The sequence below is a fragment of the Lithobates pipiens genome, unplaced genomic scaffold (assembly GCF_037356315.1).
Source record: "Lithobates pipiens isolate NorthernLeopardFrog02 unplaced genomic scaffold, aLitPip1_a1.2 Scaffold_28, whole genome shotgun sequence".
Lineage (NCBI taxonomy): Eukaryota > Metazoa > Chordata > Amphibia > Anura > Ranidae > Lithobates > Lithobates pipiens.
The window spans coordinates 12,354,122-12,377,861 of NW_027507789.1; the positions used below are offsets into that span (position 1 = coordinate 12,354,122).

A 23,740-nucleotide genomic window follows, 5' to 3' on the forward strand; every position below is an offset into this window, starting at 1 on the left:
CTGGGGGAGGGGAGAATGAGGAAATGGGAAATGCTTCCTCCTCCTTCTACCAAGTTACAATGTACAGTCTGATCACTGGGGGAGGGGAGACTGAGGAAATGCTGCTCCTGCTACTGTTGCCAGAATGTATTAACACAGTATTGTGTTGGGTTTGCAGTGTATTTTGGTGGGTTTTCTCTGTATTGCGTTTCGTTTGCTCTGTATTGTGTTGGGTTTGCTCTGCATGGTGTTGGGCTTGCTGTGTATTTTGGTGGGTTTTCTCTGCATGGTGTTGGGATTGCTCTGCATGGTGTTGGGATTGCTCTGCATGGTGTTGGGATTGCTCTGCATGGTGTTGGGATTGCTCTGCATGGTGTTGGGCTTGCTCTGCATGGTGTTGGGCTTGCTGTGTATTTTGGTGGGTTTTCTCTGCATGGTGTTGGGATTGCTCTGCATGGTGTTGGGATTGCTCTGCATGGTGTTGGGATTGCTCTGCATGGCGTTGGGATTGCTCTGCATGGCGTTGGGATTGCTCTGCATGGCGTTGGGATTGCTCTGCATGGTGTTGGGATTGCTCTGCATGGCGTTGGGATTGCTCTGCATGGCGTTGGGATTGCTCTGCATGGCGTTGGGCTTGCTCTGTTTTGTGTTGGGTTGCTCTGCATGGTGTAGCTTTTGCTGTGTATTTTGGTAGGTTTTCTCTGTATTGTGTTGGGTTTTCTCTGCAAGGCGTTGGGTTGTTCTGCATGGTATTGGGTTCGCTGTGTATTATGGTGGATTTTCTCTGTATAGTGTTGGGTTTGCTCTGCATGGTGTTGGGCTTGCTCTAGATGGTGTAGCGTTTTCTGTTTATTTTGGTGGGTTTTCTCTGCATTGTGTTGGGTTTGCTCTGCATGGTGTTGGGTATGCTGTGTATTTTGGTAGGTTTCCTCTGTATTGTGTTGGGCTTGCTCTGCATGGTGTTGGGCTTGCTCTGCATGGTGTTGGGCTTGCTCTGCATGGTGTTGGGCTTGCTCTGCATGGTGTTGGGCTTGCTCTGCATGGTGTTGGGCTTGCTCTGCATGGTGTTGGGCTTGCTCTGCATGGTGTTGGGCTTGCTCTGCATGGTGTTGGGCTTGCTCTGCATGGTGTTGGGCTTGCTGTGTATTTTGGTGGGTTTTCTCTGCATGGTGTTGGTTTTGTTCTGCATGGTGTTGGGCTTGCTCTGCATGGTGTTGGGCTTGCTCTGCATGATGTTGGGCTTGCTCTAATTTTTGTTGGGTTGCTCTGCATGGTGTTGGGTTTGCTCTGCATGATGTTGGGCTTGCTCTGCATGATGTTGGGCTTGCTCTGCATGATGTTGGGCTTGCTCTGCAGGATGTTGGGCTTGCTCTGCAGGATGTTGGGCTTGCTCTGCATGATGTTGGGCTTGCTCTAATTTTTGTTGGGTTGCTCTGCATGGTGTTGGGTTTGCTCTGCATGATGTTGGGCTTGCTCTGTATTGTGTTGGGTTTTATCTGCATGATGTTGGGCTTGCTCTGTATTGTGTTGGGTTGCTCTGCATGGTGTTGGGTTTGCTCTGCATGGTGTTGGGTTTGCTCTGCATGGTGTTGGGTTTGCTCTGCATGGTGTTGGGTTTGCTCTGTATTGTGTTGGGTTTGCTCTGCATGGTGTTGGGTTTGCTGTGTATTGGGCGTTGGTATGTCCTCAGGTTGGAGATCAATCCGTGTCTAGTAGTAGACCCTCCAAACACTTACTGTTCTCAGAGACCTCCAGGATGTAGCGGATCAGCGGGCTGTTCCCATCGAAGGGTCTGGCCCAGGAAAGGTTGATGGATCTCAGCTCCGTGGTGCTCAGCAAGGCGACCGGGTTCTCTGGAGCGTGGGGGAGTTGCCTGAAGGACAAGGAAATCATCCGCCGTAAACACAGAAGAAGAGGACAACAGCAAAACAAAGAAAGAAATCCTCCGGACAGACCTGAGATATTTGTAAGACCAGAAAAACTTGTGGGCAAAAAAAGGAAAAATGTAAAAATATTCCTGAAAACTCACAAGGCACTTTGTGTGACCAAATTACTTTGCAAACCCCAAAATGACCATATAAAAGTAGCCGTGGCACCGTATATATTAGGTATATATAGGAGGGTGCAGCTGTGCTCTCTCACCTGACCCGCAGGTAAGCGCTCCTCGAGTCGTTGCCCCCTACAGACAGGATGCGGCAGGTGTAGGTGCCGATGTCCCCGGACCAGGTCTGGGAGAGGTGTAAGGTGCCGTTCTTGTCCATCTTGATCCGGGGCAAGTTCTCCACGCTTAGCGCGGCTCCGTCCTTCTCCCAAATGTACCTGGAAGAGAAGAGAACGAGACGGTGTCATAATCAGATACGGCATCAACTCCAATGATCCTGGTCAGTGGTGGCGGCTGATTGGACAAGGCCTCGCTCGGAAGAGTAAAGGTTGAGCTCAAGGCAAACATGAGGGAGCCGTACTCCACCTGAAAGGGATTTTTCCATATTGGATAGCCTGAGTAAGTGTGGTGCAATGTCTGAGCCTCCAGGGGGTGAAGCATTGCAGGGGGATTTGGGCAGTAAAAATCGCTGCCCAGCCGCCTGGTTTTACTGCCCCTTCTACCCCGGGCTGCATGGTTAAACAAAGCCTTTAGGGATACCCCCGGTTGACATCCTTTAAAGTTGATAATTTTTTAAAATTTTTTTTTACCTATAAGGGCCCCATTAACATCTGGAACCTCGAAGCTCCAAAACGCTGGAGAGGAAAAAAAATCTATTATTATCTATGGGGACGGTTCACATCTCCACTCCATGTGGCCTGAAGCCCCAAAAAGCTTTGGAGCTTTTTTATTTTTTTTGTAGCTCGAATCGGGCGGAAGCGATTTTTGCTACGTAGAAATGCATGGAAACGCTTGGTTTGCGCATTTTAGTGTGTTTTGTTGCACGTTTTTTGAGGGTTTTTTTTTTTGGCTCAAACGCAATAATCAAATGGAAAAAATTATAATAAATAATAAATTACATAAATAAAAAAAAATACATAAAAAAAAAAAAAAATTCCCCAACTGTTAACCCTAATATTAACCCTTAATTCTAAACCCAAAACCCTAACTCTAATATTACCCCTAATTCTAACCCCTAACCCAAATATTAACCCCTAATCCTAAACACTAACACCTAATCCTAATATTAACCCCTAATCCTAACCCTAATATTAACCCCTAACCCTCTTAATAACCCCTGACCCTAATATTAACCCTTAACCCCAATAATAACCCCTAACCCTAATATTAACCCCTAATCCTAACCCCAATATTAACCCTTAACCCTAATATTAACTCCAAACCCTAATAATAACACTTAATCCTAAACTCTAACACCTAAACCTAATATTAACCCCTAATCCTAACCCCTAACCCTTAAACATATTCCTAACCCCTAATATTAACTCCAAACCCTAATGTTAACCCCTAACCCTAATCTTAAACACTAACCCTAATATTATCCCCTAATCTTAAACCCTAGCACTAACACCTAACCGTAATTCTAAACCATTAACCTCAATTCTAACCCCTAACCCTAATTTTAACCCCTAACCCTAAAATCTAACCCCTAATCCTAACCCCTAACCCTAATTTTAATTCCAAACCCTAATGTTAACCCCTAACCCTAATATTAAACACTAACCCTAATATTAACTCCTAATCCTAACCCCTAAACCCGAATATTAACCCATAACCCTAATATTAACCCCTAATCCTAACCCCATAATCCTAACCCCTAACCCTAATATTAACCCCTGACCTTAAACCCTAACATTAACCCCTAACCCTATTCCTTAACCCTAACCGCTAACCCTAATTTTAACTCCAAACCCCAATGTCAACCCCTAACCCTAATATTAAACACTAACCCTAATATTAACCCTTAATTCTAAACCCAAACCCCTAACCCTAATATTACCGCCAATTCCAACCCCTAATCCTAATAACCCCTAATCCTAACCCTAATATTAACCCCTAACCCCTAAACCTAATTTTAACTCCAAACCCTAATGTTAACCCCTAATATTAACCCCTAACCCTAATATTAACCCCTAATCCTAACCCCATAATCCTAACCCCTAACCCTAAATATGAAACACTAAACCTAACATTAACCCCTGATCTTAAACCCTTACATTAACCCCTAACCGCTAACCCTAATTTTAACTCCAAACCCCAATGTCAACCCCTAACCCTAATATTAAACACTAACCCTAATATTAACTCCTAATCCTAAACTTGAATGCTAATATTAACCCCTAACCCTAATCCCCAACCCCAATAACAACCTATAACCCTAATATTAACCCCTAACCCTAATAAACCCAAAATCCTAACACTAAATATTACCCCTAACCCTAATCCGAATATTAACCCCGAACACTGATCCTAACCCTAATATTAACCCCTAATCCTAAACCTTAACCATAAAAATAACCCCCTAACCCTAAAATAAACTCTAACCCCTAACCTTAACCTAACAAAGTAAATAAATAAGCAAATACATAAATAATAATACATAAACCCCTGACCCCAACTTTTAACCCCTTAAAAAAATGAATAAATAATAATAAAAGCGGATAAATAAGCTGAAAAACATAGCAACAAATGTGAATTATATTTTTCTCTATTGGCTTACTAAAAAAAAAAACGCTGAATAAACGCTGCACACAAACGCTGAAAAACGGCGGGGGAAAAAAACGCCTACGACGCTCGGGTATGAATGCCGCCTCTGTGCATCCATCGCTCCATCAACACGTCAATCCTTACTACTGAGGTGAACAGAGTCGGGGCTGCGGGAAGTTAGGAACGTCCTGAATTCATAGTAGAATCGCCATTTGTTTGGCGCTCATCGAACAGATCCAACAAAACGTTTTCAATGGCAAATAAAGCCCATTGTTGCAGCTTAAATACACTTTAATAACCAATTGGCCACCTGTAGCCTTTAGCGACTTTTACTGCTTTATTATTCTTTTTCATTTTATTATTCTTTTTTCATTTTATTATTCTTTTTGAAAACTAGGAAAATGTAAGCAGAGACTTCGCCTCCCTCCTCCCCGGCCTCCATACATATGGATAGTGAATATACGGATGTATATATAGAATGTGCTACACATAAGATATGAGCCTCATCTCAGCAGGACTCCTTTACCGCTAGATCTCCAGATGGGCTATTCGCACCTTTACTTCCCCGCCTCGGCGGATGAATGATTGAACAACCTTCCAAATATAGTGCAATGCAACAATACATACCAACGTTCCCCGATTGTATTAGGGCAGAAAGTAAAAATGGAGAATTGGCAACTGTAATTGGTATTTCGGCAAATAACGTTTCTTCAAAGCAAGTTATGCGCGGTCTCTGAAGTCTAACAAAGTCGCCGAGTTCATTTTACTTTAGTTTTTGGTAAGGACAAGAATTAGCGCCTCTCTCAGATATGCGCTAGAAGGAGAATTTACCGTTCTGTAAATTACGGGCCAGTTCATACCATAGAAGCGAAGCCTGGACGAGTTCCAGATGCTTTTTTGCGTGCGCGTTTTTAAAGTGTTTTTGACGAGTTTTTGGTGCGTTTTTGATGCAGTTCAGTGCATTTTTTCCCACTCCTTTTCTTAACCTTGAAGGCCAGTTTCCACCACTAGGCTTGTGCAATTAGTTTCGTAACGAATCGAAATTCGGCCGAATTTTGTATCTTTCGGACATTCGGATGCATCCGAATGTCCGAATAAAAAAATAACGAATACGAAAGAAATATAACGAATGAATTCGGTAATTCTTTAACCACTTGCTTACTGGGCACTTAAACCCCCCTCCTGCCCAGACCAATTTTGAGCTTTCAGCGCTGATGCACTTTGAATGACAATTGCGCGGTCATACAACACTGTACACAAATGAAATTTTTTATCATTTTTTTCCCACAAATAGAGCTTTCTTTTGGTGGTATTTAATTACAGCTGGGAGTTTTATTTTTTGCTAAACAAACAAAAAAAGATGCAAAATAAAAAAAATAAAAAAAAATCATGTTTAATAGTTTGTTATAAAATTTTGCAAACAGGTCATTTTCCTCCTTCATTGAAATGCGCTGATGAGGTGGCACTGGTGGGCACTGATAGGCAGCACTGATAGGCACAGTTAAGGCGACACTAAAAGGCACAGATAAGGTGGCACCGATAGGCACAGATAAGACAGTACTGATGGGCACAGATAAGGCGGCACTGATGGGCAAAGATGGGCACTGATAGGTGGCACGGATGGGTGGCACGGATGGGTGGCACTAAGGGGCACTGATGGGTACTACTGATAGATGGGACTGATGGGCACTGATGGGTGGCTCTGATAGGTGGCACTGCTGGGCACTGATGGGTGGCACTGATGGGCACAGATATGTGGCACTGAGGTGCAGCAATGTTTTTGAGGCAGATTGTGGGCACTGATGTATGGCACTGTGGGCACTGATGTATGGCACTGTGGGTACTGATGTATGGCACTGATGTATGGCACTGCTGGGTGGCACTATGGGCACTGATGGGTGGCACTGCTGTGTGGCACTTTATTGATCATCTGGGGGTTACCGGCAGGAGGCAGGTGGGCACTTATACGCTGGCCGTGATCGGGACTAATGTCCCGATCACGGCCGCTGGTGATCGGCTTTTTTTTTACCGGCTCCGTTGTATCACATGATCAGCTGTCATTGGCTGACAGCTGATCACGTGGTAAGGGGTCGGGATCGACCCCTTGCTCAGATCCGTGATCAGGCGAGTCTCATAGACTTTGCCTTTCGGAAATAACCCCCTTAGTGTCAGATTTGTTTGCCGCAATGTCGCAGCCCCACTAAAAAACGCCGATCACCACCATTACCAGTAAAAAAATAATTAAAAGTCCATAAATCTTTCCCATAGTTTGTAGACACGATAACTTTTGCGCAAACCAATCAATATAAGCTTATTCAATTTTTTTTTTACTGAAAATATGTAGCAGAATACATATTGGCCTAATCTGATGAATACATTTTTTTTTTTGATATGTTTTATAGCAGGAAGTAAAAATTTTGAAAAACATTTTTTTTTATTTTTTTTTGTTTGTTTTTTTGTTTATAGCGTAAAAAATAAAAACCGCCGGGGTGATCAAATACCTCCAAAATTGAGCTCTATTTGTGGGACAAAAAGGACATGAATTTTGTTTGGGTACAGCGCTGCATGCCCCACGTAATTGTCGATTAAAGTAACACAGTGCCGTATCCGCAAAAAAAAAATGGCCTTGGTCATTAGGGGGTAAAACCTTTCCGGGGCTTAAGTGGTTAGTAAAAAGAATGTAAAAAAAATATTGTAAAATAATAAAAAATGAAACAATGTAATTGAGCTAAAACTATCATAGTGTATCAATTGAAACCAACCAGACGAAATGAAATCGCATAAAGCACAGAATAACCCCCCCCCCCCCCACCCCCGTAGCTGTGGACCAATTGTCGATTAAAATAACACAGTGCCGTATCACAAAAAAATGGCCTTGGTCATTAGGGGGTAAAACCTTTCCGGGGCTGAAGTGGATAATAAAAAGAATGTAAAAAAATATTGTAAAAAAAAATAATAAAAAATGAAACAATGTAACTGAACTAAAACTATCATAGTGTACCAATTAAAACCAACCAGACAAACTGAAATTGCATAAAGCACGGAACCCCACCCCCCACCCCGTAGCTGTGGACCAATTTGGAGAGGAGCGACTTGATGGGATAATTGGTCTTGGCTGTCCTCCCTCCGTCCGCTGCCCAGGCAGATCCCAAAAAGACGAAGGAAGATGCTTCTGCACGGAATGAATGATACGTGTGCCGCACACAGAGGAATTAATACCACCCAATAAAATATTCAGCGTGGAGGAACTTAAGTGAGATTAATTTTTTAACTCCTATTAAATTTTTCACGGAGTTCGCGGCGGGTTCCTTCGCGCCCCCCCCCCCCCCCCCCCAGGCTGTCATCCACCAATTAGGAAGGTTTAATTTCCCCTCATTATTTATGGGTGAAAAAAAAAGAGAGTAGAAGAACAAGCTCCTGGTAATTAGTTGGGGCTCTTCCGAGGGCTCCGGCTGGGTGCAGGGTCGCTGACCCCGCGTTCTGCTTGATTAGAACAAAAGGGATTTGCGGATAAAAAGGAACTGAGGATATCAGGAGAGAAGCTGGTCACATGAGGATTTTTGGAGTTTAACGGTTTATAGTAGGGAGTGATAAAGTAATTGGGGGGGGGGGGGGGGGGGTTGGGGAGAGATTCATTGTAAGTGACCCAATAAGTGCTAAACTGAACACCAAACCTAATGAATTAATGGGCATGTCAGGGCAAAGTAAAATAAAAATGTAAAAAAAAATGATATGCAGTACATCTCTCATGTTCCCTTCCCCGTGATCTATCCCTATAAAACTGCTGCCCATGCAGAAAATTATATTATTTGGTTTTGGGGAGAGATTCATTTTTAAGATGAATACACCGCACCTAAAGCGCCCCAAAGATGCTGCTTGCAGGACATTTTTTTTTACTTTTTTTTTTTAACGTCCTGCCAGTGCAGAGCCCCAGTGTAATGGGCATGTCAGGGCAAAGTAAAATAAAAATGTAAAAAAAAATGATATGCAGTACATCTCTCATGTTCCCTTCCCCGTGATCTATCCCTATAAAACTGCTGCCCATGCAGAAAATTATATTACCGTATATACTCGAGTATAGGCCGACCCGAGTATAAGCCGAGGCCCCCAATTTACCCCCAAAAAACTGGAAAACTTATTGACTCGTGTATAAGCCGAGGGTGAGACATGGCTGTCCATCCCTGTGTGTCCGTCCATCCCTGTGTGTGTGTCCGTCCATCCATCCCTGTGTGTGTGTCCATCCATCCATCCATCCCTGTGTGTGTATCCATCCATCCATCCATCCCTGTGTGTGTGTGTGTGTGTGTGTGTGTGTGTATCCATCCATCCATCCATCCATCCCTGTGTGTGTGTGTGTGTGTGTATCCATCCATCCATCCATCCATCCCTGTGTGTGTGTGTGTGTGTGTGTGTGTGTATCCATCCATCCATCCCTGTGTGTGTGTGTGTGTGTGTGTGTGTGTGTTGTGTGTGTGTGTGTGTGTGTGTGTGTGTGTGTGTGTGTGTGTGTCCGTGCAGCCTTGTGTGTGTGTCCAGCCTACCTGTGTCCCAAGCCTCCGTCCCGAGCCGCCGTCGTCCCGAGCCTCCTCCGTCCCGTGCCGTGCCTCCCCCGTGCCGTGCCTCCTCCGTCCCGTGTCTCCTCCGTCCCGTGTCTCCTCCGTCCCGTGCCGTGCCGTGCCTCCTCCGTCCCGTGCCGATGGATCGCCGCTCTTCTCGGCGGCCATTCTACAATTCAAAATTCCGCCTCCGCCTGTGATAGGCGGAACACTCAATTTCCCAGCAGCCTGTGTTCCGCCTATCACAGACATCCTCTCATACTCGTCCGTAGTATGAGAATGAGCGGATGTCCGTGATAGGCGGAACACTGACTGCTGGGAAATTCAGTGTTCCGCCTATCACAGGCGGAGGCGGAGAAGGAGGCGCGGCTTTTGAAAATTAATGTCCGCCGTCTGTCTGCTCGATACGCTGATCGAGCAGTCAGACAGCGGCGACTCGAGTATAAGCCGAGGGGGCACTTTCAGCCTCAAAAAAGAGGCTGAAAATCTCGGCTTATACTCGAGTATATACGGTATTTGGTTTTGGGGAGAGATTCATTTTTAAGATGAATACACCGCACCTAAAGCGCCCCAAAGATGCTGCTTGCAGGACATTTTTTTTACTTTTTTTTTTTAACGTCCTGCCAGTGCAGAGCCCCAGTGTGAAAGCGCTCGGGCTTTCACACTGGGATTGCAGATGAGCCATTTTTCAGGGCGTTTTAAGGGGCTATTTTTAGCGCTAAAGCACCTGAAAAATGCCTCCAGCGTTATACGCAGCGATGGAAAAAAAAAATCATCCTGTATAAGTTGTACCGGTTTATCTGCAGTTTTCTCTTCTCTACAGCCAAAGCACAGAATGTATACAACTTGTCTGACCTTACAGAAAGCAGGGGGGAGAGAGCTGAAGTTACACTCTGCAGAGTTCAGAGAGAGCGGATTGGCATAAAGAAACACCCCCCCCCCAACCCCTTCACACAGAAACAGCTTAGACTGTCAATCACATGCTGTGAGCTGGAGCTCCTTCCCCTGTCACCATTTATCTCTTGGTGTCAGGAAAACTTGTTAGAAGTGACTCATGCTGATAGCCGAGGAAGGAGGCAGCAGACAGAAATGACACTTAGACCCCTTTCACACCAGGGCGTTTCACAGTCGCTATAGCGTTAGAAATAGCGCCTGCAATCCGCCCTAAAGAAGCTGCACCATTGTATGTAGTGTGAAAGCCCGAGGGCTTTCACACTACAGCGGTGTGCTGGCAGGACGTCAGAAAAAAGTCCTGCCAGCAGCTTTTTTGGAGCGGTGAAGGAGCGTTGTGTTTACCGCTCCTCCACCGCTGCTCCCCATTGAAATCAATGGGGCAGCGCTGTAATACCGCCGGCAAAACGCCGGCAAAACGCCGCCATCGCGGCGTATTGCCGCCAGTTTTAACCCTTTCGCGGCCGCTAGTGGGGGGGTAAAAGCGCCCCGCTAGCGCCCGAAATGCGCTGCAAATCCGGCGGTAAAATGCCGCTATTTTTACTAGTTTTACCACTGACGCAATGGGCGGTGTGGTGTGAAAGGGGTCTTAGAGCTCCGGATTGAGACAAGTACACACTATAGAGGGATATGCTTTGTTCAGATTTCATGTCTGAGGTTTACAACCACGTTAAGGCGGGGCAGTAGCGCAATCAACAGTTATTAATTGAAATTTATTTTCTATTACATTTCATTATCCGGTTCGTCGGATGTTCCAGGTGGGGGGCTCTTCTTAGAGGAAGAATCAAAGGGGATGCTATGGAAGGCGTGGCTTACCTTATAGCGACGCTGGGGTCATGTGACACCCCGCAGGACAGTGATGCTTTTGTCCCTTTAATTACACTCTGGTCAGTTGGAGGGTTGGTGATCCGGGTCCGAGCTGTAAAAAAATAAAAAAGGGACATACATATCACAAATTTTTACAAAACAAGTTCTCCATTATACGTTATATATGTCGGCAGCCATATTTCACTGAGTAAAATAGATGTAAACCTTAAATGGAATGACATTGACACTGGGGGGAGGGGAGACTGAGGTGCGTGTAAAGACAGGCGTCCCAATACTTTTGGTAATATGGTGCATCATTCATGTTGTGTCCACTTATAATTTTAATCTGTAAAATTGACACAGTGGCAATCTAGGAGGCAGCGGGACCGCGCACATCTGGGGAGACCCCGAGGGGTCGCCCTACAGGTGGAAGCATCACACTGCAACTTTCAGAGACTACAGATGACTGTTGACGATGTAGACCAGTGATTCACCCAGGATGAGCTTTACCTTATAGTTTCCATCATCAAGGCCTTCAAACAGCTTAATAAAAAGTGATATTAAATGTTCCTCATAAGAAACAAAAAATAACTATCTGTAAAATTGGCATGGTGCCAATTTACTAGGCCGTGGGGCCGCGCACATCTGGGGAGACCCCAAGGAAACACCTGAGGCCAACGGGGCCGTCCTACAGGTGGAAGCATCACACTGCAACTTTCAGAGGCTGCAACGACTGGTGACGGTGTAGATGAGTGGTTCTCAACCCTGTCCTCAAGTACCCCCAACAGGCCATGTTTGTAGGTTTTCCTTTATCTTGCGCAGGTGCTTTAAATCAGAGTCAGTGGCTTGGTATTTTGGACAAGCTATTTTATCTAAGAGACATTCCCAAAACATGGCCTGTTGGGGGTGCTTGAGGACCGGGTTGAGAACCACTGGTCTACACCATCACCAGTCATTGCAGCCTCTGAAAGTTGCAGTGTGATGCTTTCACCTGTAGGGTGGCCCCCTTGGCCTCTGATGTTTCTTTGGGGTCTCCCCAGATGTGCGCCGTCCCACTGCCCAGGGCCATCTTTAAGGCAGGGCAAAAGGGGCAGCTGCCCTGGGCCCTGTCATTGTTGGGGGGGGGAGGCCAAAACAGCTGCCTCATACTTGCCAACTATCCAGGTTTACATTCCCTTGTCCCTTGAAGTTTTAGTCCTGTGCTGTGTCCCAATATCTCAGTGTGAAGTGCTGCTACTAATGCTGCCCAGCTCTGCCCTATTGTTGTGTGCAGATGACTCACCTGCAGACCCTGTGTTTACATGTAAATAACTGGAATTCGTATGTAAATAGCGACAACAATACTAAGTAAATAGCTGCGGCCGGCGGCATTGATATGTAAATAAAGGCGGCATTCCTATGTATATCATGCTCCCCTGCTGTGAGGAGGTAATGTGCTGTAACCTCTAGCAACTAATTAGTGAGCCGTAATGTGTGCTGTAACCTCTAGCAACTAATCAGTGAGCCGTAATGTGTGCTGTAACCTCTAGCAACTAATCAGTGAGCCGTAATGTGTGCTGTAACTTCTAGCAACTAATCAGTGAGCCGTAATGTGTGCTGTAACCTCTAGCAACTAATCAGTGAGCCGTAATGTGTGCTGTAACTTCTAGCAACTAATCAGTGAGCCGTAATGTGTGCTGTAACCTCTAGCAACTAATCAGTGAGCCGTAATGTGTGCTGTAACCTCTAGCAACTAATCAGTGAGCCGTAATGTGTGCTGTAACCTCTAGCAACTAGTCAGTAAGCAGTAATGATATGCTGTAACTGCTGGCAACCAATTGCAATTGCTGCCTGATCTGATACAGAAAACTGTTTTAAGTCTAGCTGCTATTTATTGTATGTTTCAGAGTAGGTGGAGAGGGAAATTGCATGGGGGGGGGGCAAGAAAAATGTTGCCCAGGGTCCAATCAATATTAAAAACGGCCCTGCCACTGCCTCGTAAATTGCAAGGACTTTACAGACGCTCCGCAAACAAAGAGGTCATCCTACTGCAGAGTACAATGGTTGAATATGTTTCAGAAACGAAATATCTTCATTAATGCCGTGGGGGGGATCATGCTCAGCACATGCAACCCTCCAATCATGGGAAGAGTACGCAGTATGAAAATGTACCGCCGTCTTCTATGAGATTCACCCAGGGTGAACTTTGAGGGCCTTGATGATGGAAACTATAAGGCAAGCAGCTTAATAAAAAAAGTGATATTAAATGTTCCTCATAAGAAACAAAGAATTACTTTATCTGTAAAATTGACATGGTGGCAATTTACGAGGCAGTGGGACAGCGAACATCTGAGGAGACCCCAAAGAAACATCAGAGGCCAAGGGGGCCACCCTACTGGTGGAAGCATCACAATGCAACTTTCAGAGGCTGCAATAACTGTTGACGGTGTAGACTAGGGATGAGCCATTGCCTGTTCGTCTGTTCAGCAAACGGTGAACAATTTGGGGTGTTCGCGGAAAATTCAAAAGCCGGGAACACCCTGTACAAGTCTATGGGAGAAATCGAAAGTGCTAAAGGCTAATATGCAAGTTACTGTCCTAAAAAGTGTTTGGGGACCTGGGTCCTGCCCCAGGGGACATGGATCAATGCAAAAGGAAGTTTTAAAAATGGCCGTTTTTTCGGGAGCAGTAATTTTAATAGTGAAACTATAAAAGTGTAATATTCCTTTAAATTTCGTACCTCACAGGCATACTATAGACACCCCCCAGGTATGAAATTTAAAGGAATATTACACTTTTATTGTTACACTTTAATCATTAAAATCACTGCTCCCGAAAAAAACTGCAGTTTTTAAAACTTTTTTTTGCATTGATCCATGTCCCCTGGGGCAGGACCCGGGTCCCCAAACACTTTTTAGGACAGTAACTTGCATATTAGCCTTTAAAAGTAGCACTTTAGATTTTGAACGTTCGAGTCCCATAGACTTTAATAGGGTTCTAAAGTTCACACGAAGTTTAGGTCTGTTGGCAGGTTCTGGTGAGAACCGAACAGGGGGGTGCTCGGGTCATCCTTAGTGTAGACCGGTGATTCACCCAGGATGAACTTTGAAGGCCTTGATGATGGAAACTATAAGGCAAACGGCTTAATAAAAAGTGATATTAAATGTTCCTCAAAAGAAACAAAGAATAACTGTATCTTTAAAATTGACATAGTAGCAATTTATGAGGCTGTGGGGCCGCGCACATCTGGGAAGACCCCAAGGAAACATCAGAGGCCAAGGGGCCGCCCTACAGGTGGAAGCATCACACTGCAACTTTCAGAGGCTGCAATGACTGGTGATGGTGTAGATCGGTGGTTCTCAAGCACCCCCAACAGGCCATGTTTTGGGAATTTCTCTTAGATAAAATAGCTTGTCCAAAATAACCAAGCCATTGACTCTGATTTAAAGCACCTGCACAAGATAAAGGAAAACCTACAAACATGGCCTGTTGGGGGTACTTAAAAGGACAGGGCTGAGAACCACTCATCTACACCGTCACCAGTCATTGCAGCCTCTGAAAGTGATGGTGTGTGATGCTTCCACCTGTAGGGCGGCCCCCTTGGCCTCAGATGTTTCCTTGGGGTCACCCCAGATGTGCGCGGCCCCACGGCCTCGTAAATTGCCACCATGTCAGTTTTACAGATACAGTTATTCTTTGTTTCTTATGAGGAACATTTAATATCACTTTTTATTAAGCTGTTTGCCTTACAGTTTCCATCATCAAGGCCTTCAAAGTTCACCCTGGGTGAATCTCACAGAGACGGTACATTTTCATACTGCGTACTTGAGAGCAGAAGCTGTTCCCATGATTGGAGGGTTGCATGTGCTGAGCATGATCCCCACCCATGGAATTAATGAAGATATTTAGTTTCTGACGGATATTCAGCCATTGTACTATTAGCTGCATTCTGAAGTAGGATGACCTCTTTGCGGAGCGTCTGTAAAGTCTTGAAGATAAAGGACTGTGCATGACTGCGCCATATGGAACGCCATTAATGTTAACGACAGCAATAAACACAAATAACTCCCACGGATGAAAAGCGTGAACATAAAAAGGTAAAAGATCTTTATCACTGAGCGTTACCGCTAAAGAGCAGCGAGAAAAGAAAAGCAGCACAAAGGAAAAGAAAAAATATACATATAAGCAGCTCCATCCACTTTGGATAATATCATGTCTATTTTATCCAAGAACAAATCTTGTGAAGCTCCCTTCTTCTCCATGGATCTACACAAAGCCTTGAGATGCAGTATATAACCAAAAGGTTGTAGACACGCCTCATGCTGGCTTCCTGGATGTGACGAAATGCGTAGGGAAGGTGACTTCTGGTTCACTTACGTGCCACTTCCTCCACCCCCCCCCGTGCTGGTCAGAGCGGCAGCGATCAACCATGAACCCCCTGATGCCGACATAACACATACTGTATATGCAGCCTCACTGGACTGGGCTTTTCTTTTTACATTTTACATGCATATCTGTCTTTGTGCTGAGAGCGCAACACACGGAGACCAGGACATCCCCGGGTCTCATACCAATGAACGGGACCTGGGTGACAATATATATCCTTGCCACACTGGGGCAGCACAGTGGTGTAGTGGTTAGCACTTTCACCTAGCAGCTATAGGGTTGCTGGTTCAAATCCCGACCACAACACCATCTGCCTGGAGTTTGCATGTTCTCCCTGTGCCTGCATGGGTTTCCTCCGGGTACTCCGGTTTCCTCCCACACTCCAAAGACATGCTGGTAGGTTAATTAGACCTAAAAAAAAATTGGCCTTAATATATGTGTATGTCAATGTTGTATGTGTTTGTTAGCATGTCAGGACCTTACGGGGTAAAGGACCACGCAAAGCCGCAGATGGACTCTGGTGGCAAGAAAGCGCCCTGAGGCGATTCAGTTCGCATAGGTAGCGCTATACAAGTCACTCATTCATTCATTCACACTCCTTTCCCAATTGAAGTCAATAAAGCAGAAGTAGACATTCTTCTGGAATTTCTCCATGATCCAGTGAATGTTGGCAGTTTCTCTGCCTCTTCAAAATCCAGCTTGTACTTGTGGTAGCTCTCAGGTCACATGCTGCTGAAGCTTAGTTAGCTTGTATAATTTTCAGCATAATCTTGCTAGCGTGTGAGATAACTATATAGATCAGTGGAGTCATGACTATGCCTTGTGATGTTGGCCCTGGGACTACGCAGGCACCATAAAAAGGGGGAGATCACTCAGCCACCACTCAAAGAACCTCTAGCAACCTCTGGAGGAACCTTAAGGTTTTTATGGAACCCTGGTTGAGAATGTCTGTCTGACCATGACACCTACACTATAGGGGTAAAAGTATGGGGTCACCATAATTCACCCAAATGAACATAAACTGGAAACTTGAAAGGGGGGGGGGGTCCATCAGCCACAGCTCAACAAGCCCCTACCAACCTCAGGTGGAAAACTAGGGTTTCATTGAACCCTGGTTGAGAATGTCTGCCTTACCAGGGCACCTACACTATAGGGGTATAAAGTATGGGGTCACCCCTATAAATCATGGCGTTCAGGTGTTTCCAGCGGAGGGTTCCTGCTAATGCTACAACATATAAATTTTGTTTTTAGAGAATATTTGACTCTACACAGTGTTCTCATAATTCACCCAAATCAGCATGACCTGGAGGAGGTCAATTTGCCAGAGCTCAAGGAACTTTGAACCACTAGCAACCTCTGGAGGAACTCTTGGGCTTCATTGAACCCTGGTTGAGAATGGCTGCCTTACTATTGTACCTTCACTACAGGGGCAAAAGCATGGGGCCACTCCTCCAACTCCATAGGCGTGTGCACAGGGTGTGACGGCTGTGCCTGGGCCCTTAATAACTCCATGCAGCACAAATTAGCCCTGCTGCCCGGGCCTAGGCCCATGACCCCCGTGGCCCTTGTAAACTGCGTTCTCTATGCTTCAGTTTGTCAATGAACAGGAAACCTCTCAGCACAGAGCACTTCTTATTCATTCACCGTCCAGTGCAGCTTGAGGCTGCAGAGAAAGGGCCTGGGGAATCTCTGTCCTTAGTCCCTTTATCTGTCTCAAAAGCGATACAACGGGACTCATAAAAATGTATTAAAAACAAAATTGTAAAATATAAGAATAAAAATATATTAAATAATCCACTGTCCTACTGACACCAATGTCTGCCCTACTGACACCATCCACTGCTCTACTGACACCGTCTATGTTATAATATATATAGATTAGCACTTTGAGATCTTTTGATGGAAATTGCCTTATAAATAAAATATATTATTATTATTCAATTTTTTTTCACATTATGACATTTATGATCGGGGTCACTTGAGGATTTTGGAGAGTTCTGGATATGAAGTATAAAGTGGGTAACAATGTGTGAATTGCATTATTCTATCGGTACGCAAAGTGAATATGAAACAAATGTAACTGCAATGAGTAATAAAAGCGAGACAACAGGGGTCTATTTAGACCCCTATTTCACCAGACTGCCACCCCCCCGTGTACAAAGCCAGCTCCGTAAAGAAATGGTGTGACCAGTTCGGTGTGGAGGAACTCCAGTGTCTAGCACAGAGCCCTGACCTCAACCCTACTGAACACCTTTGGGATGAACTGAAACGTCATTTCTGAGCCAGGTCTTTTTTTTTTTTTTTTGTGAGGACCAAAATGTGAGCCAGGTTGTATCATCCAAATCAGAACCTGACCTAACAAATTGGCACAACTTCCTTTCGACACACTCCAAAATCTTGTGGAAAGTCTTCCCAGAAAAGTGGAGGATTTTATAGCCAGGAAGGGGACCAACTCCACACTACATATAACCTGGTCTTGGAAAGGAACAGTGCTCTGCGGCTCGAGCCCACCCTTTTTTGAAGCCAATTGGGGCCTCTGGCTCTAATCATGTGCTTCAGAAAAAAAAAAGAAAGATTGGAATCCATGCGTCCGGCGACCTGCATGTAGATTAGGGGCCGGTCGCATGGATTAGGGGGCACCCCTAATGGATGGGCCACCACTGGAGGAACGCGAGTGTCCTGTACAATGTCCTGACCTCATTCCTACTGATACTTTGGGATAAATTGGAACACAAATTGCCAGCCAGGACTATTGTTTTGTTTTTTGGCACCCAACGTGAGGCCCAACATGAACAACAGGTCTTCTAATCCAACACCATAGGCAAAAATTCCCACAGACATCCTTCAAAATATCGAGGAAAGCCTTCCCAGAAGAGTGGAGGCTGTTATAGCTCCAAAAGGATTGGGCACCCAATGTGAGGCCCAACATGTACAACAGGTCTTCTAATCCAACACCATAGGCACAAATTCCCACAGACACCCTTCAAAATGTTGAGGAAAGCCTTCCCAGAAGAGTGGAGGCTGTTATAGCTCCAAAAGAATGGGGGGGGGGGGGATGTGAACTGATAGCCATGGCTTAGGAATGGAATGTCCAACACACTCATAGGTATGATGGGGTGGTATCTAGAAAACCAGCTTCTTTAGAGAAGTATGGCAAATTGTGGCCACTGCTTACCAAAATTCATGTCATGTAGATAAAATATTGCTACAGAACAGAATTAATATAGAATTACAAACTATACATAGATACAAGATTTTGAAAACAATCACATGCCAATAGGATAATTTATAGTAAGCTGATGACTTTCTCACACAGGCACCTATAGCATTATTCTATCACTTATCTCTCTTACCCCACACGATAACATCGGCGGAGGCTTCGTCGGCACCGCGGGAATTGGTGGCGGTGCAGGTGTAGGTTCCGATATCGGAAATGTGAGCTGGGCTGAGGAGGAGGCTTCCCGATTCCAACAAGGTGAACCGTGGCAGCTGAACTGACCCGCTGGCCAAGATCCTGTCACCTGCAGGGCAAGAAAGCATTAAAACTTAGCACATGGAAACAATGTACCTCCCATTAGCCTTCCTCCAGAACCAGCTAGGGGGGCATCCGGTGTATTCTGGAATTTCTCTTTTTAATAGATTTGTTTAAAAATAAAATGATCTGCCTTATAATTATTTGATATCTGTGTGGTGTGTGGTTTGCTGGAGAGATCACAAAGAAATTTCAAGCGGTATTAAACCCAAAACCAAATTTTTCATATATTGCAGCTTACCAATTATTAGATGCATTCGTTTTCTTTTTTAGGCTTTTCCCCCCTCTGATTTCACCTGGTGATCTGACCAGTAACACACCTCCTGTAATAGAGTGCTCTCACTTTGGATGAAGAAGCACAGGGGGTACCTTTGGACAGCAGCACTGACAGTCTGAGTAAAAAGGGGGGGGGGGGTGTCAGATGAACCCACAGATGCACTAAAAAATTGAAGCCAAACTTCCGGCTCACACTTTATAATCAGTTACAGTAACAGTGTTTTTTTCTCTTTTGGGATAAAGATTTTACATCAATAAATAAAAACTGATCCTTGTAAGCACCCCTATCATTGTTAAATGATAAGCAGATACATCTGGAAGAGAGCTTGTCTTTTTTGAAAAACAGCAGACTTACTGGCTGGATCATCAGATGAAAATAAAAGAAAGAAAGGCTAAAAAAGGAAAAAACGAATGCAGCCACCACACCCAAGAAATAGTAAGCTTCAATATAATAAATGTTTGCTTTTGGATTTAATACTAATTATTATAAATATTATTATTTATTATTAAATATTAAGGACTGCATGGCAAGACATGTAAAAATACACGATTAGGAAGACACAAATCGAAATACCATCAGTGAGACATTTTTGTTGATAATGGCCATACAGTTTCACAGTTAGGATATATATCTAAACTGTGAAACCATATTGATTTACATTTATTTTTGTGATTTTTATTTTTTTATTGAGTATGATTTGGTTATATTAAATATATATAACCAACTTCCCCAATAAAATAAATGTAAATCAATATTTAATCCTCTTGGATACAGAGTGATCGGATCATGTATCCATTTTACTTCTTTTCTTTAGTATTAATTCCCTACCTCTACCTCTTCTGTATTTGAGAATATGGTCTATATATATACATACATATACATATATATATACACATATATATATATATTTCCTATATATTTGAGGAATACGTTTGAAAAGCATAATATGATATTGGGTGTTGATGTAACAGTACCAGTATAATATTTCTTCTGCATCTGCTCTATGACACAAGAGAAATGTAAAAGTGGAATGTCAAAACTAGTGAAGCAATGTCAGGTTGGTTTATACAGATTTCAGATAACGAATGTAAAAATTTGTTGATGGATGAATAAAGAAGACGAGTGCTGCAGCTAGCTACTTTGCATCATATATACAGTATATATCTATATATATATATATATATATATATATATATATACACGCACACACACAAGCCCCAAATGTTCTCCTTGTTGGTAAAAAGAATGTATAAAGGTAATGGTAGTTTATTATATATATATATATATATATATATATATATATATATATATATATATATAAAATAAACTACCGTAATTATATAAATATATATATATATATATATTTATATATATATAAAGAAATACAAGTAAAAATTTGATAGATATATATATATATTATAAATAAATAAAATAAACCACCGTTACCTTTATACATTCTTTTTACCAAGGAGAACATTTGGGGCATGTGTGTGCGTATATTTTATATATATATATATATATATATATTTTATATATATATTTATATATTATAGGAATACCATTTTATTGCCAACAATGAGGACATTTATCACTTCAATCGGGAAATCCATCAATAAACTGAGTTCCCATTATGCATTCATTTGATCTGGTCAAATTTCCAGAGATTAGTCTGTGTAAAAGCTATCATAGATTTATATATATATATATATGTAATTATGTATATAATATTTTAGTAAATATTACATTTTATTTTTTATTACTATTTCTATCAAAATTATGTTTTTTTTTAATATTTCATATATATATAAAACATATTTTATTGTCATTGGCACCATTTTTTATTTCTTTTTCAAATATATATATATATATATATATATATATATATATATATAGATAGATAGATAGATAGATAGATAGATAGAATATTTGAAAAATAAACATAAAAATGAAAATGATTTTTTTAAATATTATATATATATAATTATGATATTTTTTACACAATCAAATCTCTAGAAATGCCATCAGTTCAAATGAAAGTATAACATATGGGAACTCAATAGGGAACATTTTGACAGGTTTTTCAAGAGAAGAAAAAAAAACGCCCCTATTAAAGCCCACAGTAGGACATTTTGGGACCCTCGGCAGACATTCACCCCATGAATGAGAATCCAAGTGAATTGTCATCGGCTCCAGATTGTAGGAAGTTCACTCCTCTCTGCTCAGAACCTCTCCACCCTGCTGTCCCTCTAATGCCACCCATGAAGAGTTAATGTATTTATATTAAGCTGGAAGACATAAAGATGTTCCAGTTGCCATGGCTTCCATTAGATAATCGCTTGCAGGTCATAAAACATATAGGTATGATAAAGTGGAATAACCCTTCCCCTCCCGGATTCCCCCGGGACCTTGGATTATCACAGAGATAACTCTAAGAATAACCTCAAAATCCCGACTCTTAAAGGGCACCTACAGCCAGACAGAGAATGATGTTCTGCAAGGGGTGAGGGAGGAGAAGGGTAAAGGGTAAGTACTGACCACCCCTCCCCCCCATTTAATTTTTATGATGTGGCTGTATTTTGGAAGGGTCCTTAGGTCATCATGCTGCCTTTAAGATTGGTCCCTGCCTTGTTTGTTTAGGAAAGGTATTATGAATGCTCTAGGTCTAGGAGTGTTAGGTTATTGGGAGTTAGGTGCCCATGCCAATGACAAGAATGAACACCAAGGATAAAACTGACGTGTGAAGTGTTGCAAACATATTCTTGTCTCCCCAAATTCCCTTCTTGCTGCAATAACAGATGAACCCGAGATACTGAACACAACTGAGCTGTTGCCAACATCGATCGTTTTGGTTATCCACAAAGCCGCAGACCTCATTTACCAAACCGACTAAAAGAATACATTTCCTCCTATGCTGTGTGTTGCAGCCATAGCATAATGGAAATGTAGAACTGGAAAAAGGGGTCATATAGGTTTGACACTCAAGATACTTCTCAGACTTCACCCCACTGACCGGCTCAGTCCTTGGCTTGACACAGAAGGATGCTCTGCAAGTGTCACCTCCGCTGGTTGGGTCCCTGGCTTGATACCCACTGATGTTTCCTGATTCTTCACCGTCCCCGGTTGGTGAGAATGCTGCTCCGGTACTTGCTTCAGTTACTCACTGTGGTCCCTGGTAATAAGGTGGAAGGTCCCTTAGTGCCGACAGCTTCCTCTCTACCTCCGACCATGACAGGTTCTCCGGCCGGCAGAACCATCACTTTTGGTTGGACTGCTAGCTGCAATCCCAACCCTGAGCTACTTTCTCTTGCTTCTGGATAGGCCCTCAGATAGCCTAGCAGGCAGATGTACCTGGGATAGGCCCAATCTCTGGCTTAGCAGCCCAGGCAATACAACACACATCCACCCAGACAGCCGTCCAGGTGGCACAGAACACTGATCACCTGACTCCACCCAAATATATAGGTTCTCCCAACAGGCCAAGGGATTTAAGAAAACCCCTGACCATTGGCCGGGATACCCCATATATCCATAATCTGACCTTGCATTGCCCTCCTCATATCTAAAACCACCAGGTACCTGGCCACCTAGTGGCAAAGGAGAGAAGTGCAGCAATTACAGTCCCCTAACCCCCCCTCTTCCCACTAAGCCCTGGGCTTCCAGTTCTGGGAAGGTGTCCATTGACATCATCCAAGATCACTGCCTCCGTCGTGCCACCTTGGGTGCACATCCAGCACGCTCTGTGACACAGCTGATCACAGATCATGGTAAAGGGCTAACCACAGCGGCCCTTTACCATGTGATCAGATGATCACATGTAAACGGACTTGCCAGTTATCGGCAGTCCTTTCTACCCACACTGACTGTGTGATGAAAGGAGAGAGCCATTAGCCAGCAAGACTGTCAGTACATTGTTTACACCGATAATCAGGGCACTGATTATCAGTGCAGCCCCATCCATCCTGCCTATCAGTGCCCATTAGTGTAGCCTATCAGTGCTCATCACCTATCAGTGCTTATCAGGGCTCATCAATGCCATTAATGTCACCTATCAGTGCTCATCACTGCCGCCTATTAGTGCTGTCTATCAGTGCCACATATCAGTGCTCATCAATGCTGCCAATCAGTGCTGTCCATCAGTGCCACATATCAGTGCCACATATCAGTGCTCATCAATGCTCCCTATTTGTGCCCATCAGTGCCACTTATCAGTGCTTATCAATCCCCCCTATCAGTACCCATCAGCACGACTCTGAGCTCACAGCATCTCTCTCATATGGCTCAGAGCCTGCACTGACAGGACAGGAGAGAGCCGATCTGCTCCTTCTCCTCCCGCCCCTCTCCTCCTGTGTGCACTGCAGAAAGTGTTATATTAATCAGCTGAATGATCAAATTCAGCTGCTTGGATTCACAGTTCCCACGGTGCACACAGGAGGAGAAGGGCAGAAGTAGAAGGAGCAGATTGGCACTCTCCTGTCTGTGCGAGGTAGGAGGGAGTGGGAACTGTCAGTGCAGGCTCTGAGCCCTACGAGAGGTACGCTCTCAGCTCAGAGCCCTGCAGTAAGTGACATCACTGGGGCCCCCCTCAGGGATGTCTCACTCTTGGGAGCAGCAGGTTGCTTGGCGTG

General features: G+C 43.8%; 1 protein-coding gene across 4 annotated transcripts in view; it reads right to left on the minus strand.

Annotated features, from left to right (window-relative positions):
- Positions 1-23,740, minus strand: part of SDK2 (sidekick cell adhesion molecule 2) — an 876,954-nt gene that overhangs the window by 168,856 nt on the left and 684,358 nt on the right. For all 4 annotated transcript variants that reach the window (XM_077458690.1, XM_077458687.1, XM_077458688.1 and 1 more), the window contains exons 11-14: positions 18,660-18,827; positions 10,951-11,053; positions 2,122-2,298; positions 1,716-1,852 (exon numbers count right to left, since the gene is read on the minus strand). In XM_077458690.1, coding sequence (XP_077314816.1) covers positions 1,716-1,852; positions 2,122-2,298; positions 10,951-11,053; positions 18,660-18,827 — 585 coding nt within the window. The remainder of the gene's footprint in view (positions 1-1,715; positions 1,853-2,121; positions 2,299-10,950; positions 11,054-18,659; positions 18,828-23,740) is intronic.